Source organism: Saccopteryx leptura, chromosome 2, assembly GCF_036850995.1.
Source record: "Saccopteryx leptura isolate mSacLep1 chromosome 2, mSacLep1_pri_phased_curated, whole genome shotgun sequence".
NCBI lineage: Eukaryota > Metazoa > Chordata > Mammalia > Chiroptera > Emballonuridae > Saccopteryx > Saccopteryx leptura.
This window is the reverse complement of record NC_089504.1, coordinates 42,053,482-42,073,644: the sequence shown is the minus strand read 5'-3', so window position 1 is coordinate 42,073,644 and position 20,163 is coordinate 42,053,482. Positions and strand designations below refer to the sequence as shown.

At 47.1% G+C, this 20,163-nt stretch overlaps 1 protein-coding gene across 1 annotated transcript in view; it reads right to left on the bottom strand.

The window, feature by feature from the left end:
* Positions 1-19,561, bottom strand: part of GOLM1 (golgi membrane protein 1) — a 57,340-nt gene extending 37,779 nt beyond the window's left edge. Inside the window, exons 1-3 of the mRNA XM_066367878.1 lie at positions 19,430-19,561; positions 8,889-9,038; positions 6,891-7,070 (exon numbers count right to left, since the gene is read on the bottom strand). Of these exons, the coding sequence (XP_066223975.1) occupies positions 6,891-7,070; positions 8,889-9,017 (309 nt within the window). The 5' untranslated portion in view covers positions 9,018-9,038; positions 19,430-19,561. The remainder of the gene's footprint in view (positions 1-6,890; positions 7,071-8,888; positions 9,039-19,429) is intronic.
* Between the last annotated feature and the right edge of the window lie 602 nt (positions 19,562-20,163).

Genomic DNA, 20,163 nt, shown 5'->3' with positions numbered 1-20,163 from the left:
TTTTCATTACAAAGGAAACGTTACTCAAATGATTTTCTTCACACTACTGCACTGTTAATTTACACATTTTAACAATAAATGACAGTCTGAAATTCAACATCAGATAAATGGCTAGCAAGGATGTCACAAACAAAAATATAGAAAATTAAGCTATTTCAGACCCCAGCTTGCAGCAACAAAAATGAACACACTAGCAGGAAGCTGAACGTCCCCTGGATGAAGTGCTACTAAGTAATTCATCTGGGTCTCCTTGATTCTTTCCAAGTATTTCAGATATTAGGGTGTTTGTCCCTCACATGCCTCTAGGGCCACTGTGTATCTCTGAAGCAGCCACCGGCCAGGAGAGTACCCAAGAGCGTGGTGAGGACCCAAACCCCAAAAGACTGATCAGCCGTCTGACAACAAAATAAAAGGATGAACTAAAGCCCCCTGTGCCACCCTCAGGAGATAATGCAGACCTTGACGAGTGAATCTCAATTAGCTTTAGCCAAGAACTAGAACCTGAGGATCTGTTTTAAAAGAAAGAAAATGGTATTTCACTGGTGGTATGTAAAGATATATATCCACACAAATTTGGCGGTGTAAAATGTGACCTCAGGTTTTTGACACTGTCACAAAAATAGTCTAATTTCCTCCTTTACTTTGGGCAGACCTTAGTGATTCACTTCTAACATAGAGGAAGTGACCCTACTGGCCATAATGAAGGAAGTCAACATGACTGAAGAGAAGAGGCAAAGATACAGAGATGCAGAGGAAACACAGCCGTGTGACAACAGAGGCCAAGACGGGAGTGATACGCGTGCAAGTCCAGCAATGTCAAAGATGGCCAGCAAACACCAGAGCCCGCAGAGGCAAGGAAGGACCCTGCAACAGAGCCCTCAAGGTCCTGCTGCCCCTTGATTTCGGAGTTCCAAGCCTCCAGACTGTGAAAGAATACATTTTTGTTGCTATAAGACACCTAGTTTATGGCAATTTGTTAGGGCAGTCCTCAGAAATTCATACAAAGGTGACAGCTTCCTCCTGGCTCGTTCCCTCCCCCTCCCCCCGTGTCTGGATGCTCGACCTGGGAACCCAGCCTCCATACTGGAAGGAAGCCATGCAGTCATGCGGAAAAGCCACACATAGGTGCTTCAGCCCCAGCCCCATGGAGGTCTCGGGTCACTGATCACCGGACACACAGATGAAACCTCCAGGCGATTCTGCCCTGGCCTATGAGTCACCCCAGGCAGTAACACAGTGTGAGGGAGAGTAGACACAAGCTGTCCCCATTGAGCCCTCGCAAACAGGAGATGTGTAAGCAAAATAAATGTTGTCTGGCATGGTTTTAAGCAACTATGCTTTGGGGTAATTTGTTATATAGCAATAAATAACTGAAGTAACACTAACACATGTATGTATAATCTTATTCACCTGAATCAAATGTATATCTTCCTAACCAATACCTAGTACCCAAGCCAATTAGATTTCAATGTAATCTATATATATATTTTTTAAGTGAGAGACAGGGAGGCAGAGACAGACTGCCACATGGACCTTGACTGGGATCCACCCAGCAGCCCACTAGGGGGTGATGTTCTGCCCATGTGGTGTGCTGCTCTGTTGCTCAGCAACCGAGCTATTTTAACGCCTGAGATGAGGCCATGGAGCCATCCTCAGCACTCAGGGCCAACTTTGCCTGAACCATTCGAGACATGATTGTGGGAGGGGAAGAGAAAGAAAGAGAGAGAGAGAGAGAGAAAGGTAGGGGAGAGATAGAGAAGCAAATGGTCGCTTCTCTTGTGTGCCCTGACTGGGAATCAAACCCAGGACTTCCACATGCTGGGCAGATGATCTACTGCTGAGCCAACCAGCCAGGGCCCATAATGCTTTTTCATAATGCTTTTTGTTTTAAATGATTTCTGGTTGATGGGTACACAGCTGTTAGCTTTGAACTTTCTGTATGAGCAGCTATTTCGTAACAGAACTGTTCTGGGTCTCAGTCCTCATCACATCACCACAGCACCACTGGTGAGAAACCTGCATGTTTCACGCTCACCTCCCTATTTCAGTGACATCAGAAAGGGCACCTGAGCAAGCCAGTTTCAGTACTAACAACCTCAAGACACACCTACATCCCAGTTCCGGAGGAGACGGCAATCTCAGGGGAAATGTGGTAAGTAGTAAATGTCTGGCCTGCCAGAGCTTCTAAAACTTTTCAAGAATTACAGTGCAAGGCCCTGGCCGGTTGGCTCAGCGGTAGAGCGTCGGCCTAGCGTGCGGAGGACCCGGGTTCGATTCCCGGCCAGGGCACACAGGAGAAGCGCCCATTTGCTTCTCCACCCCTCTGCCGCGCTTTCCTCTCTGTCTGTCTCTTCCCCTCCCGCAGCCAAGGCTCCATTGGAGCAAAGATGGCCCGGGCGCTGGGGATGGCTCCTTGGCCTCTGCCTCAGGCGCTAGAGTGGCTCTGGTCGCAACATGGCGACGCCCAGGATGGGCAGAGCATCACCCCCTGGTGGGCAGAGCGTAGCCCCTGGTGGGCGTGCCGGGTGGATCCCGGTCGGGCGCATGTGGGAGTCTGACTGTCTCTCCCTGTTTCCAGCTTCAGAAAAAAATGGAAAAAAAAATAAAAAAAAAAGAATTACAGTGCAAGAGCATAAATATGAAAGAAATATCTTAGAAAGAAAACATGAATGTCAATTACTTTGTAACAGCACAGCACTGCCAAATTACTTTTAAAGAATTATATCTAATTATAATGCCATCTACTTTTAAAATCATGTCATCGAGGAAGGGTCAAAAAAATAAAAATTAAAATCCTGATAAGACAACTTTATTGTTAACAGTGTAGCACTGAAAATTACCTGTTCTCCATCACTAGCCTCTGGTTTAGCTACCTGCATCACAATCATCTGAGAACTTCAAAAATATGGTGCATGTGCCTCTGTGTGTGTGTGTTTAAACTTTAAAATAAAAAATTCTATATTCTTGGAGGCAACCACAGTCAGAGATTCTGATCCAGTGTATTTTAAAAATCTGTATTTTTTTTGTATAACCTCCCAGGTGATTGCTTTGGGCAAGAACTAATTATTCTGAAACAACTGCTATAACAAATTAGTTCAGAACGTCAAGAAGCGGGATAAACAGCCAATCGATTTGATGAGCTGAGTGATAATTCTGCACCACCATACACGAGCAAGCAAGCAACAGAGACTTTCACACGGAGCACAGCCACCCAATCAGAGGGCGCATTTAACTGACGTACCTAAAATCATGCAGCTGAGGAAACAAAGACCTGAACATCGGTCTGCCTGACTAGATGCCCCAAGCCTTTCCCCACCACATCGAGCCAAGGTGAAAATCCTCCTAGAGGTAAGAAACTAGCCCCCAAAGTGGAAAAGACTTTATATCGTTTGTCCTAAAAATTAAAAACTCCAGACGTAAACGGGACTCTCATTCCTTTCCAAAGGCTATTTGACTTTCCTTCAAATGTGTCTTTTGCCTTCTTTTACTGGAACTCCTTGACGTTCAACAGATACCAGATATTTACTGTGACTACAAGAGCCTCCCTCCCCTGGATCTTCAGATAGTTCTGAACTTGGGGGTGGGCAAGGGGGCAACACTGATGCCTCCTCTAAAAACGAAGCCATAAAACTGAAGTATTAGAACCCAGGTCAAACAGTCACCTGGTTTCTGGCTAAAAGATGTTTTCCTTCTTGTTTCTTTCTATATGGGCAGATGTTTTTAGAAACCAGCTCATCAACTGTATTTCAAAGAATTCCAAGTTTTGCTCTAATTCCCACAACAAATTGTACTCAAATGAACCAGCATTTCTATCTTAGGACTTGCCTGTGGTGATGATGCTTCATCGACCATGTTCCTGGAACTCACTAGAACAAATGGTTCTGTGCCCATGTGACATGGGAAGCCCTGTTGTTTACATTTCATAGGGGACCAGAACCCCAAGAGCTTGGACCCAGGACACAGCGGAATGACCATGAGCAGAAATAGCCCTGCGACAACCTTATTTCCCCCCTTCAGCCACAATTTCATGCAATGCACAAAAATACCCAGAAGCTTCGAGAACTATGAAGAAAGAGATTAGTCCAGAATTTGGGATTTCATGGTTCCAATAAATTTCAGAAGCATTTGGTACTGATGGAGTTAAGAAAACTAGGAAGCTTAAAAGCAACAACCAAGCTCTGGCTGGTTGGCTCAGTGGTAGAGCGTCGACCTGGCGTGCGGGAGCCCCGGGTTCGATTCCCGGCCAGGGCACACAGGAGAAGCGCCCATCTGCTTCTCCACCCCTCCCCCTCTCCTTCCTCTCTGTCTCTCTCTTCTCCTCCCGCAGCCGAGGTTCCATTGGAGCAAAGATGGCCTGGGCGCTGAGGATGGCTCTGTGGCCTCTGCCTCAGGCGCTAGGATGGCTCTGGATGCAACACAGCAATGCCCCAGAGGGGCAGAGCATCACCCCCTGGTGGGCGTGCCAGGTGGATCCCGGTCGGGTGCATGCGGGAGTCTGTCTGACTGCCTCCCCGTTTCCAGCTTCAGAAAAATGCAAAAAAAAAAAAAAAAATGAAAAAAAGAAAAAGCAACAACCAAACACCACACACAGACAGACAAACGTACTATCTTCTATCACTACTATTTCAAAAAGGAAAAACCAAAAACAAAAATGTAGAAAGGGCAGAGGCTCAGAGTAAAACACAATTCTAAGGAAAAGAAGTAAATTTTCAAGTAATGACATATACACAGACGGGGGAGAGGCAACCAGAGACACACCAGACCTGCACGTTCTTCCTCACGCCTTGCAGACCGAAAACCTGCTCTGACCGGCCCCAGCCCCAGCCTCCTGGGCCAGGCACTGAAGAAGAAGCACTAACCCAGCACGAGGGTCCTTCATCCCTGCCCAGCCTGGGCCCATCTCAGCCCGGGCCCTGCGGGTCGATACTGCTGGTCTCTGCTGGGTGCCCCTTCCCAGCCCAACCTGCCCCCTACTCCTGCCACACTCCTCCTTCCTAACCGCGCAGACGACCAGGGTGCCAGAGACGCTCTCATGCATAGCCTACAAATCCAAGATGGAATTTCTGCAAGGTCCATTCCTTGAGAATAAACTTGACTTCCTCTCAAAAATGTGCTTTAGCCCTGACCAGGCAGTGGCGTAGTGGATAGAGCATCGGACTGGGACGCGGAGGACCCAGGTTAAAGACCCTGAGGTTGCCAACTTGAGTGCAGGCTCATCTGGTGTGAGCAAAGCTCATCAGCTTGGACCCAAGGTCGCTGGCTCGAGCAAGGGGTTACTTGGTCTGCTGAAGGCCCACGGTCAAGGCATATATGAGAAAGCAATCAATGAACAACTAAGGTGTCGCAACAAAAAACTGATGATTGATGCTTCTCATCTCTCTCCATTCCTGTCTGTCTATCCCTATCTATCCCTCTCTCTGACTCTCTCTCTCTGTAAAAAAAAAAAAAAAAAAAAAAAAAAAAAAATTTTTTTTAAAGTGCTTTAAAGGGGTTCTGTCTGTGGTACCCTGTGAGAAACATCTAGATCCGATTCTAGTCAGAGGAGATTTCTTAGACACAGTGTCACCCACATGTGAAAAAGAGTAAAGAGAAATTAGGAAGCACTTTAATAGCATTAACATTGGAACAACGCCCAGAGGGAAAAAAAAATATGTTTGTGAATATGGCAAAATACTCTGCAAATGAACAAAAAAGTGTTTCTCACATTTTATACCAGTTAGGTAAGAAAAGTCCAAGGCTCTCCCTAGAAATGGCTCATTTTCTACTGAAGTGCTGGCCACTAGTTCATACTAACACCACGTCCACCTTCAAGATAATGGATCTCAGGATACAACCTCCTTCCCAGAGACCAAGTATTTCAGAGACAGGAGTGCATGCATTTGTAGGGGCCAAACACCGCTAGGTAATAAACAGTCATGAATTTGCTGCACTTCAGAAAAGAAGATACCAGTAACTTGCACCATTACACAACTTAATAAACGAGAAAGCAGTCAACCACTCCCAGGGAAAATGGAAAATGAAAGACACATTAATTAGCAGAAAGCCGCCCCTTTTTAATCTGTGTAGGATCTGGTATATTTTTTAACTTAAAACCCAACATTCTTATTCCCGGCCAGGGCACACAGGAGAAGCGCCCATTTGCTTCTCCACCCCTCCGCCGCGCTTTCCTCTCTGTCTCTCTCTTCCCCTCCCGCAGCCGAGGCTCCATTGGAGCAAAGATGGCCCGGGCGCTGGGGATGGCTCTGTGGCCTCTGCCCCAGGCGCTAGAGTGGCTCTGGTCGCAATATGGCGACGCCCAGGATGGGCAGAGCATCGCCCCCTGGTGGGCAGAGCGTCGCCCCCTGGTGGGCGTGCCGGGTGGATCCCGGTCGGGCGCATGCGGGAGTCTGTCTGACTGTCTCTCCCTGTTTCCAGCTTCAGAAAAATGAAAAAAAAAAAGAAAAAAAAGAAAAAAAAAACAAACAAAAAAAAAACCCAACATTCTTGAGTCCCCTAGTCTCTTTGCTAGTCCTTCCTCAGAGGTCTTCGACCCTTCCAATCCACACGCTACAACGGGCATGGTGTCACTCTTCTCTGGGACACAAACATGGAGCACAGACCTGGAACAGGGTAGGGACTTACCACATCTGCAGACAGTAAGGGAAAAAGCCAATGAGAGGATAAATCTGATGCTAAGATAGTTCTTCTGCATTTCTCTCATTTATCACAGTTTTACACGAAGCCTGCTCAGCAACTAATGGTCAGATGGGAAACAGCCAAGTTTCATCAAGAGGCTAATTCTGTATAATTACATAAATGCACACACTACTACTACGCTCCCCGCAAGAAGAGCTGGGCCGCGTACAAGCTGGTGTGCAGCACAGATCAAGAGGAAACGCAGCCGGCCTTGCCTTCTCATCCTGGTGCAGCCTGTTGACGCTCTCCATCTGGAAGCTGTGGCTGGACTGGATCTTGTCAAGCTGTTCCCGCTGCTTTTCCAGCTCCCCCTGGAACTCGTTCTTCTTCAGCTCCACGGCGCCCCTCTCGGCGGCTGCCCTGCGCACCCTGCCTTCCAGCTCCATGATCCGCGTCTACAAGGACACCAGGGCGTAAGGGCGGGTGTCAGGCCACCCCTAGCGGCCAGACCACCTGAACAAAGACAACACAGGGCCCAGAGCCAGCAACACGCCAAACACGCGTGGAGTGTTCCCAAGGCGCACTCTTTAACGTCAACCGTGTAGAAGCTGCACAGTGGGTTTTTCTACAGAAACGGTCTAGAAGCGATAGAATTCGCTTCCATGTGCTCCCCCATCTCCACTGCAGGTCCCCATGGAAATACCACCATGCCCCTCACAGGGAGGTTCTCGTGGAAATACCACCACGCCCCTCACAGGGAGGTTCCCGTGGAAATACCACCACGCCCCTCACAGGGAGGTTCCCGTGGAAATACCACCACGCCCCTCACAGGGAGGTTCCCGTGGAAATACCACCACACCCTCACAGGGATTTTTGTGAGGTTTAAAATAAATAAGGACATAAAATGCCTGTGCTTTACCTGACGTGAACTGGTGCTCAAAGATTTAGTTCTTTTTCCCCTACTAACTAACAGCCCTTAACCACTCCTTATCAGACAAAATTTCTCAAAGCAGACTCGGTTCTCCAGCTCTGGACACCAAGCCCACACCTGTGCAGAGAACAGGGCTCCAGGGAAGCTCAGACAAAGGCACGCAGCCCTGGCGGGTGTGCACGAGAGGGGGCAGCTCTCGGGTGCAGAGCAGCTCCAGGCCTGAGCACCCAGCTCTGACAGCAGACAGACGGGGTTAGAATCCCAGCTCCCCTACTCCCAGGCACTTACCTCTCTGGGCCTCAGTCGGCCCGCCTGTGAAATGGGGAAAATCAAGTCCCAACCTTGTAGAGTTGGGTACAAAAGATGATGATGTATAGAATGAACTGTTTAAGGAAAACTATTCTGTTGCCTGTTCAAACAGTACAGAAAACCTCGCTGGAGACGACCACAGCAGGGGTCATGACTAGGGCAGCAGGGGTCATGACTAGGGCAGCAAGGGAGAGGGAACAAGCTCAGCTTGAACCCAGCAAAGACTGCAGAGGACGTAGAGCCAAAGAGCAGACTGAGGGGCTCACTATGCAGAAAAGTACTAACAGGCACCATCAAGGGTGAGGGGACTCCTGCTAAACCAGGCTAGCAGGATTCTTGCTCGAGGCAGACCTAGGGCTTAGACATACAGAATGAGAGATGAGGAACTTGATCAGATCCTGGGGGGCGGGGGTGACTTAGTCTCTGCTAAGCCTGGGCAAGCCACAAACAGGCTGGGAGGGGTGGGGGGCACATGGAGGCCTAGTGCAAAAGGGGGCGCCGAGGAGCCCAATTAAAGTTTGGTCAAGGACAAGTGTGTTGTTGCTTAGCACTGCCCAGCCCACAATGGGCAACAATAAACGGGACAGCTAACATTATTACTACCATTAAACGGTGATGATAAGACTGGCACCTTGAACAACCCATTTCTCACACCCATTACCCAACTGTACTTCCATCACCATAGTTTGCTATTCAGTGTGATGGGAGGACAAGAATGGGTTGTGGTCAGTGCATTTCATCACACTGTCATTTCATCACAACCAGCCCAAATGGCTCAACTAAAGTTCTTAACTCTCAGGAAAAGCAGAGAGAGATGTCCTGGCCGCAATCGTAAGAAGTCACAAGGGGGTCCTCCCCCACCCATGAGCAGAGCTAGTATGGAGAGTCAGGGCCCTGCACTCACACTACAGTGAGCACACACCACGGCGGGCAACGCCTCAGGTGGCGATAACTACAACCCCTCGGACCCGACCACCCAGCAACTTCACACACTCTCCAACATCTGTGTGCACAAAACAAACAAGCACAACACCTGGAGATCCACGCTCCGAGAGCTCGCAATCCAGTAGTTGAAGCCCAAGACAATGATACAGGCCACCAGGGCAGCCAGCACAAAGGGCGGTGACTTCATGGTCCGACGCCCGTTCCCCAGTCCCATCATCTGAAAGGCCAGGCTGTGAATCTGCCGAATAAATACAAAGACATAAGCCTCAATACTGGTATTCCAGGCCTGGAGCAGACCATGCCCATTGTCACAACCAACAGGAAGGCATCCTGCCCCAAGGCACGACTGGCATCTTCTCCGTGAAACATGAAGCTGTCGAGGGACAGTGCGTCAAAGCACCCACAGTGGGTGGTGTGGCTGCTCCCCGGGACACACTCACAGACCTTGGGCAAGTAACAATTTCTCTTATGCTCAGCTTCCATCTGTAAGAAGGGGACAGAATTACTAAGCAGGAGAGTACACTGGAGCAGTGTGAATTCGCATTTCGGTCACAGACAGGGCCTACGAGCCAAAATGAGGCCATCACCCCAGCTTCACAGGTCTCTCCCCTTTCGGGGTCCTTAGGCGTGTAACCACAGCACACTGGGCTGCGCAGCACATCCCAGTGATGAAGACTTTGAGATCTGCAGAAAGCACCAAACTTCTTAAAAGAAACACAAACATACCCTGGCCAGCTGGCTCAGCAGTAGAGCATTGGACCAACGTATGGATATCCAGGGTTTGATTCCTAGTCAGGGCACATAAGAGAAATGACCATCGGCTTCTCCCCCCCCCCCCTTCTCTTTCTCTTTCTCTCTCTTCTCCTCCCGTAGCCATAGCTCGATTGGTTCAAGTGCATCAGCCCAGGCGCTGAGGATGGCTCCGTGGAGCCTCCATCTCAGGTGCTAAAAATAGCTTGGTTGCACGCATGGCCCCAGATGGGCACAGCATCGGCTCCAGACTGGGATGCAGAGGACCCAGGTTCGAGACCCCGAGGTCGCCAGATTGAGTGCGGGCTCATCTGGTTTGAGCAAAAAGCCCACCAGCTTGAACCCAAGGTTGCTGGCTCCAGCAAGGGGTTACTCAGTCTGCTGAAGGCCCGCGGTCAAGGCACGTATGAGAAAGCAATCAATGAACAACTAAGGTGTCGCAACGCGCAACGAAAAACTAATGATTGATGCTTCTCATCTCTCTCCATTCCTGTCTGTCTGTCCCTGTCTATCCCTCTCTCTCTCTGAAAACAAAACAAAACAAAACATAAAAAAAAAATAAAAAATAAAAAAAAGAGAAAGGAGCCATCAATTTGGTTCATGGCTTCAACTTAAAACCAGGTCTGGCTGGATGCCAGCACTGTTCACCAAGGACAAGGAAAGTTGATTTTGCAAAAAAAAAAAAAAAGATTTTGCTGAGCTGGATAAAACAGAACCTTATCAGAGAGAGGGCAACACAAGCAATAACCACTCTTATGCCAGGTGGCGCTAGCAGTGCATGAGAAGGGGGAAGGGTGAGAAGGGAAGGGGGTGGAGAGTGAGGCGAGACCACCAGGGACTCACCTCCAAAGTCAAGTTCTTGGGAATAAGAACACAGGAAAGCTGACAGAGCCCACTCTTCCCCTATGGTAAGGATATCTGGGCATTGTCCTCTTCCTTAATCCTGTAAAAAACAGTGGTCCCCAACCTTTTTTGGGCCACGGACCGATTTAATGTCAGAAAATATTTTCACGGACTGGCCTTTAGGGTGGGACGGATAAATGTATCACGTGACCGAGACAAGCGTCAAGAGTGAGTCTTACACTGATGTAACAGAGGGAATCTAGTCATTTTTTAAAAATAAAACATCGTTCAGACTTAAATATAAATAAATCGGAAATAATATAAGTTATTTATTCTTTCTCTGCGGACTGGTACCAAATGGCCCACGGACCAGTACCGGTCTGTGGCCCGGGGGTTGGGGACCACTGCTGTAAAGGTATACCCTGTTTTATTGCTCCTCAGTTTACAGTATGTTTCTCACACAATAACACAAACTTTTTAGTGTCTGGTAATCTCAATAATAGTAATATTTAATATACATTTCTTTAGTCATGAACATCTTTTCATTGGCTATCTGTATGTTCATTTTGGTGAAATACCATTTCATAGCCTCTGCCCATTTTAAACGGGGGTGTTTTATCAATTTGTAAGAGCACTTTGTATATTAAAAATAAACTAATCTTTGTTCCTTTATTAGATCATTTTTTTCCTCAAATTTTTATTTGTTCTTTGACTTTCTCTGTGTAATTTTCTGCCCATAGTTTTTGGTTGTTGGTAGTGTTTTTAAAATAACAATTTTTTTTATCTTTTATTGCTTCTGGACTGTTCAGATTTAGAAAACATTTCCTACTCTGAGTTTCGAAATAGATTTACCATATCCAATTTCTCCTCTCAACATATTTATGGTTTCATACTTATATTTAAATTTTTCATTCACTTAGAATTCCTTTACAATGTAAGGAGTAAGAAAATACAAAAAAACAAGGCTTTTCTTTTTTCTGTTCGGGCAATGGCTAGCCAGTCCTTTCAGTGCCCTTTATCGAATAATCTATTTTTATCCAGTGCCTTGAAAGGCCACGTTGGTTATATTTGTCATTCCCTACAATATAATTTTATATGGAATCCTTCAATGACCTTTTGTTATCCTAGCAGCTCTAAGTCAGTGGGTGGGTGTGTTTTAAGTTTAAAAGCAGAATAGGCACTCAGTTCTCACTCCATGGGAACTGTATAGATGACTGTTTAATCCTCCCTTTCCTTCAGCCAGACGGTTGTACTGAGCAACCACCATAAGTCAGGTGCTATACTAGCACCAGGCATCTCAGGGCAGCGTTAAGAGAACAAATACTACCACCCAGTTAGCCAGTGTTGGATCCTGCTTCCACGTCTTAAGAGCCACAGGATCCATCTGTGCCACACTGTCCTCCTTGTACGGATAGTATGAGGATCAAATGAGTTTAGATATGAGAAGGACTTAGAACCACATCTAGCACATAGGAACTGCACGATATATGGTGACTATGATCATTAGAAGTGGAAAGATGAATAACAACTTATTTCTAGATCTAGTCTTCTCCTATTTTATAAGGAAAATGTGATGCCCGTTCTCCTCCCATGATCATTCTATTTAACAGAAACCAGCCATCTGCATTCCTGATCAGCGCTTCTGTAAATGCAGCAGCAGAAACTGCCATCACCTGCGGCTGACTTACAGCTGCGGCAGCAGGACACATCCTGATCAGTCCCATGTTACGGAAGAGAAAGGTTCAAGGGAGCCCAACTTGAGTCTCAGAGGCCCCTCGCTGTGACCCAGTGCTCTGCTGGCCAGAAAGGTGTGCAGCTGCCCAGAGGGCATCGTTAGGAGAGCCCTGGGCTCCCAACAGACACAGGGCTGCCCGGGTAAGAAGGTGACCACAAGGAAGGAAGGGCCAACACTCATTCTTTAGGCCTGTGAGGTGCTCCGCCGCTGACTTCCGGGGCTGCAGAAACCACTGCTGCTGAACAGAACAGGGCAGTACAGGTGGGAAATGATGGAGACTGAGGACGCCCTCAGGCAACGCTTAGAGCCGGAGTTTACGGCTGTCAAACACTACACACACTCTCCTTCCCCTAGCTTAATTTATGTACACTGAGGGGGTGAGGAAAGTGGGTGGGAGATAATATTGCACCACATATATTAATATTCATTGTAATTTAGGCTTCAGAGAGTGTTTTGTCTCCTATTTGTTACAGGCATCTGAACATACTAAAAAAAGCGATTAACTTAAATCAACTCAACCCTCAAAGCCCCGGCTTCCCTGCAGTGAAAGCAGTGTGTTCAGTGTGTTTCTGCATTAAAAGCCTCTTGGTAAATCGGAAAAGTCATAAAAATACTGCAGATTCTTTCTTACTGGCTTAATTTTTAAAATTTGACCTACTGGTTAAAATTATTATTGGCTTACAAGACAAATTTTTATTATAACAGAGACCTCTAATTACTTTCATATGTAAAAAAAAAGGAAAGAAAATGCATAGGAAAATGGGCAACCTGCCAAATGCCTCAGTCCCCTGGACCTCTTACTAAATACTTTTCATTTCCTTATTTTAATCATATGGGCAAATACATATCGGCAATCAAGTCAGATTAGTGTGTTTGATCTGTGTCCCCATTCTGGGACAACACAGCTTCTCCAAGTAGTGGGGGAACTGCCCTTTCTTCCTTCTCAGGAAAGGGCCCCACCTGGGCACGGAAACCAGGAGACCAGGGGAGCCGGGCAGAGCAGGAAGTTCAGAAGTCACTGCATGAGCAAACAGACTGAGAAAACCAGTTCAGCGCCTGCGGGGACTGTGAAGGAATCGGTAAATGACATTTTTTAAAGTTTATTTTTTTTAAAGAAACATTTTTTTTATTGATTTGAGAGAGAAAGGGGGAGAGGAAAGAATGGGGAAGTGGGGAAAAGGGAGAGGCAGAGAGAGGGAGGGAGAGAGAGAGAAACAAAGATCAATTTTTTGTTCCACTTATGTATACATTCCTCGGTTGATTTTTTTTTTTTTTTTTTTTTTTTTTTTTTTTAGACAGAGAGAGAGTCAGAGAGAGGGATAGACAGGGACAGACAGAAAGGAATGGAGAGATGTGAAGCATCAATCATTAGTTTTTCGTTGCGTATTGCAACACCTTAGTTGTTCATTGATTGCTTTCTCATATGTGCCTTTACCACAGGCCTTCAGCAGACCGAGTAACCCCTTGCTGGAGCCAGCGACCTTGGGCTCAAGCTGGTGAGCTTTTTGCTCAAACCAGATGAGCCCGCACTCAAGCTGGCGATCTCAGGGTCTCAAACCTGGGTCTTCCACATCCCAGTCCGACGCTCTATCCACTGCGCCACCGCCTAGTCAGGCCCTCGGTTGATTCTTGTTTGTGCCCTGACCAGGAACTGAACCTGCAAACTTGGGAGTATCGGGACGATGCTGTAGCCAACTAAGCAACGCAGCCAGGGTTGAGGATTTAAAAGCATTCTACCCTGTCCCAAGAATGTCTTAACTTTTTATTATTATTATTATTTATTTTAGAGAGAGAGGAGGGAGAGAGAAAGAAAAACATGAACATCCATATGTTCCTGTATGTGTCCTGACTGGGGATGGAACCGGCAGCCTCTGCATTTTCAGACAATGCTCTAACCAACTCAAGCTATTCAACCAGGGCCCAAGAATGTCTTTAAGTCAGGTCAGCAAACCAAGGCCCATAGGCCACAGTTGGCACAAAAACATATAGCAAATATTTATAAGGAAGGATACATACAAACTACAGTAAGTGCAGAATGTATAGAGGAGAGAATTGAAGTTTTTATTTTTTACTTTATACAATCTTTTTCTCCTCAGTGAGCATATTTTTACTACAAAAGCCAGACTGTAACCATAAAAAATAAAGACGTAAAGAAGTTACATTGGTAACATTAGCAAGTTTTGAAGCTGTATTTCTAGCATCCCCAGATTAAATTATAGCATTTTACAGCTGCCCTTAAAACCAATGATACTACATGTATGTTCATGAAGTAGAGGGAAAAAACAAACTCATTCAAACAGATTCCAAGCCTCTCTTCTGTGCTAGAACCCATCAATGGGGACACCAGGCTGGCAAGAAGAATGTGTATTCTCAAGGGACACAAAGAAGACCCAGGTCCCTATCCTGAGCCTCGGGCAGGTAAGAGAGAGATGTAGTGTAGTGCAGAGTGAGGACCAGTCCCTAACTGGGTGCCAGGCAGGTACTCATCTTCTCCTAGCACTCTGGAATTGTCAGTAAAGAGCTAACGTTGGTGTCTGTCTCCTAAGGCTGGGGTGAACATTAAATGCGAGCATTTACTTCTCACCAAGTAAATAATTAACTGAAAGGGGCTGGTGTGGTATTAAGGGAACTTTTTCAATCACAGTTTACTCATTTAAAAAAAGGAGGCTGAGATCAATTGTACCTACCCTCATGAGATTCTTCTGATGATCAAAGGAAAGAATTATCCAAGGCTAAAATAAGAAACCAGCTGTCTACCCAAGGCTCATGCATGCCAGTGTGCTGAAGATGCTCTACAGAGCCAGGGGTGGGGGTCGCAGAAGTTACCTTTCTTTTTATCCAAAAAGGACAGCAACTATGTTTTAGAAACAAAGTATTACATTTAATAACTCAAATATATATATGTATTATGTATATACTAATTATGGTAATTATTTTATACTATGTTATATTATACTAATTTTATTGTACTACCTTAAAGTACTAACCGTTCTAAAAAAAAAGTAGAAATTGCTTCTCCATCCCGAGTCCCTTTGTCCAGGGTCATGTGTCCCCATCCCTCTGAAGTGCCTGAGGCACTCTTTTGAGCCTTCAGGACTTATACAGTGAGGTGGACTGACATATTACAAGAAACATTATAGAGTATATAAAGCTTTCAAATTCCTATTAAAAAAGCACAGATTAGTTACACCAATAAACACAAGCACAGGCAAACAGAAGCCCAGTGGAAGGTGCATGCTTCTCACCCTGAGTCAGCTTTGCAGGAACCATATCATGAAGTAAAAAGCTATGATCTGATATCAAGACCAGACTGGCAGCTATCAGATGGTAAGGGGGTTGGAGGCTGGGTGAAAAAGATAAAGTGATTAAGCAAAGGGGAAAAAAAATACTCACAGGACAACAGTATGGTGATTACCAGAGGGAAAGGGGGTGGGGGAAGGTAAAAGAGGCCATGGGGGGGTAAATGGTGATGGAAGGAGACTTGACTTGGGGAGGTAGACACACAATACAATATACAGATGATGTGTTATAGAATTGTACCCCTGAAACTATATAATTTTATTAACCAATGTCACCACAATAAGTTCAATAAAAAAGAAAGCTATAATCTGATTACAAACAAGCCAGAAATACTCAAAATTCAAGGAATATTTGAAATAGGGCTTTACCTCCACTGCTATTAACAATGAATCGTATATTGTTATTAACAATGAAGAGTATATTTAACAGCACATGTACCTGTGTGGTGAGAGTTAAAGTTATTTTATTAAGATATAATTGACATGACATTGTATAAGTTTTCAGTGTTAAAAATTTACTAACGAGCCCCCTGGTGGGCAGAGCGTCACCCCTGGTGGGCGTGCCAGGTGGATCCCGGTTGGGCGCATGCAGGAGTCTGTCTGACTGTCTCTCCCTGTTTCCAGCTTCAGAAAAATGGGGGGAAAAAAAAATTTACTAACGAGAATGATCAAAAAGAAATTGGAAACCACAGGAAACTACAAAATAGATCACTGTAATCATATTATATAGTATTTTTACATAAATTTTCTTCCTGTCAGACACTAATCTTCAAAAACCTTAGTTGGGAAAATATTATCAACAGCCCTATAGGGTTTTAAAGAAAAATAAGATCAAAATGTAAAAATCTGAGAAGGTGTGCATTTTCCCCCCTGAAAATATAGGAAGTTTCTGGCCTGACCAGGCGGTTGCGCAGTGGGTAGAGCGTTGGACTGGGATGTAGAGGACCCAGGTTCGAGACCCCGAGGTCGCCAGCTTGAGCACGGGCTCATCTGGCTTGAGCAAAGCTCACTAGCTTGGACCCAAGGTCGCTGGCTTGTGCAAGGGGTTACTCGGTCTGCTGTAGCCCCACAGTCAAGGCATGTATGAGAAAGCAATCAATGAACAACTAAGGTGTCGCAATGAAAAACTGATGATTGATGCTTCTCACTCTCCATTCCTGTCTGTATGTCCCTATCTAGCTCTCTTTCTGACTCTGTCTCTGTAAAAAAAAAATACACACACACACACACACACACACACACACACACGTATAGGAAGTTTCTGTGTGAAGTAAAGTAAGACTCTGGGAATTTAGGAAACACTTCCTTAACTTCAAACTAAGTCTCTATTTCAAGGTAATCTCATAAGAAACCTGAAAGTTTAGAAAACACCCACAATCAAAGAACATTTTTTGGAGGGCAAATGAAATACCACTCACAGTTTCCTAAGGGGGAGCAAAAGCGTATCAACACCATCCCTTCTGCTTTTGCAAATGTTTTTTTAATGTGGCAAAGTGTTCTTCTGGAGGGGGTTATTTACAAAAAAGTATTTTTTTTTCTTAGCCCAATTATGGATATTATTTCCCACTTTAGGTCATTGAATAAGAAATGAATCTTTTCCGAAGTCAACTTAGTTTTTTCTAAAGATAATAATACAATCCGGGTGCCCCCTCCAAAAACAAAAAACAAAAAACAAAATAAAAATAAAAATAAAGATAATAATACAACCGAATTAAAGCCCAGCACACAGGGGCTCTCATCACTGGCCCTAGTCTCCCCTCCACCTCCTGGTCACCCCAGGCAGTTTTAGAAGGGAGGATGACCTTCAGGGACCATGTTGTCTTCAAGCTCCCCTGCTCTTCACAGCCTGCTTGGTGACACCGCCCTTCCAACACGTCCCTGTGAGGCCATTTCCCCTGGCTGCCCATGTGCTTCAGATGCAGATATCCAACCTGCATTCACAGGACCGTCAGTGAAACCTACTTGCAGGGGCCAAGCGGCAACATATACGGACTCCAGGTAACCCTGAGCCTCAATGGCCTGAACAGGTCTACCATTCTCACTGCTGTTTCTGCCCCACCATTGAAAAAAATATTCAAATACAGTACAAAATCTTTGCATCCCCAATCAATCCCTGGACCAGCAGTTAGAAAACAGATGGCTTCCTTAGCTCCTAATAGCAATGTCACTGCAATCTGACCCCTCCCTCCCTCCCCCTCAGCACGCTGTCTTCTCATCCTTTTTTTTTTTTTTTTTTTTTTTAACAGAGACAGAGAATCAGAGAGAGGGATAGATAGGGACAGAGAGACAGAAAGGGTGAGAGATGAGAAGCATCAATTTTTTGTTGCGGCAACTTAATTGTTCATTGATTGCTTTCCCATACCTGCCTTGGGGGGGGGGCGGTTGTTGATGATACAGCAGACTGAGTAACCCCTTGCTCAAGCCAGAGACCTTGGGTTCAAGCTGGTGAGCTTTGCTCAAACCAGATGAACCCGTGCTCAAGCTGCCGACCTCGTGGTCTTCTTGAACCAGGGTCCTCCGCATCCCAGTCCAACGCTCTATCCACTGCACTATCGCCTGGTCAGGCTGTCTTTCACTTTTAAACAAAATCAATGAGAGGAAAAAAAAGAGATCACCTCCTCATAAAAGAACAAAGTACGTCTTGAAGAGCTAACCTTTCCCTTTAAACATCTTAAGAATCCAATGTCTTTTTAACCACTGACACCTTAAAAACTGAATTCTGGCCTAAGAACAGGTAAGTGTTAGCAAGTTCTGTTTACAAATAAAAAGTAAAATTATTCTTCCCAATAGCATGAGCTTAGTTTATCTTTTATGACACAAGGAGAAGGAGCCGGAATGCCCTGGAAGGCCACGTGGACCTCCCCAAGAGCTCACAATGCTCCCCAGCTCTCACGCTCCAAAAAAATGCAGAAATATGAAAACTGCCGAAATCTGAGTCAACCTGATGGACATAAACCAAATACAGAGTCACTCGAGAGCTGTTAAATATTTCATCAGGCTGTTGGACATCTTACTAATCCTCCCCTGGGAATGTCTCTCGACATTTGCATAATTTCAGGCTGTAGGGCCTTGAAGCCCCCAACTAGACAAAGGAAATCTCAAAACGGTGAAATCCACACAAGTTTAAGACAAATTTAGAAACGGGACATTTAAAAATGACTATCTTCATTATGGCATTCCGAATATAATTCTTAAATTCTTCTGGAAAAAAAATTCATCAAAATTGGTATTTTTCCCATTTTGTTTTACCAAAGGAAAAAAAAAAATCATTCCAAATGTTAGACAGGTTGTGAACTATGAAGAGTATATAAACCCAGGAAATTGTTTTTACAACAGAGCAAAAGTTTGGTGGATCCTTCACATTGCCAAAGGTGGAGAATACAGGAGGGGACCTGGAGCATCCCTGACGCGCACTCCACCCGCCGCGCAGTCCGAGGACCCGGCGCCCAGCTCCCGGTCACCCGCCAGGACTCGGGCGCTGCCAACGTGTGCACTCGCCGCTGCCCGAGCGCCTCCGCGGTGGGGGGCGGGGTGGGGGAGGAAGAGGAGGTGGGTGGGCGGCGCGGCCAGCCTCCATCCCTGCCTTCGTGCCCAGCAAGCCCACAAGACTGACACCGCTGCGACTTTGGGGACGCACGCTTTTGACTTTGAATGCCAAAGCGCGTGGCCAAGCTAAGAACAAAAAGAAAGGCCCCGCATCGCCCCCGACTGGCCTCCGCAAGGGCAGGGAACCCTCGCACGGCCACTGCGTGCTGGCCCCTGGACGCGGGGGATGGAGCCCAGCGGGTGAGGGCGGCCCCCAGGCGCAGGCTCCGGCGCCGGAGGTGCGGGGCCGACCCGCGCCGATTCCGGGAGAAGGCTGCGGTAGGGGCGTGCGCTGGGCGGTGTCAGCGCCCACCCGCACCGAGTCCCTGGGAGCGAACCCCGGGCTGCGGAGAGTAGAGGCAGCCAGGGCGCGGGGCGGCGCGAGCGCGCGCCGGGGAACGCGTGCCGCTCACTCACCTCCTGCCGCCGCTCCGGCGGCCGCTCGGCGACGCAAGCCCGGCTGCCCGGCCGCCCGGCCGTCCTGCTGCTGCCGCCGCCGCCGCCGGCCTCGTGCTCCCGCCCGCTCCGCGCCGCCGCGTCTCCAGCCTCCGCAGCGGCGAGTCCCCGCCCCCGGCAGCGCCGGCGGCGCGGGAAGGAGGCGGTGCCGCGAGCTCACCGAGGCAAGGCCGGTGCGGCCGGGGCCGCGCCCGGACGCCGGCCCAACGGAGCACGCGCCCGACCCGCGGCCCCCCCTCGGCAGGAGCCGGAAAACCGGTGCTGCGCCCCCTCCTTGCTGCCCCTTTTTGCCAAGGTCACCTGGCGCTTCTTCGGAAAGTGGCTCTGACGCTTCTTAAGGAGGCGCGTCAGTCCGAAGCAGTGGCGGAGCAAAGGGACCTGGAGAGACAGCCCCCCCCCCCTCCGCCACTCCCCAGCCACCACTAATTTTCAGGAAGCCAGAGCCAACCACGCCCAGCGCCACACACCTTGCCACACTCAAGTGTTCTCCAGTGGTCCAGGCCCAAACTGCCCAGAGTAGAGAAGCCAATGGAGATATTGAAGGGGTATATACTCACCAAGTTGTCTTTTTTTTTATTCCACATCCCTTCCAAGTTGGCCATAATCTTCCCTAGACTGTTATGTCTCAATCTTTACCTTTGGGGGTTGTGACACTCCAACTACTTGAGGCAGATAAAATGAAGATTCTTGGCCGC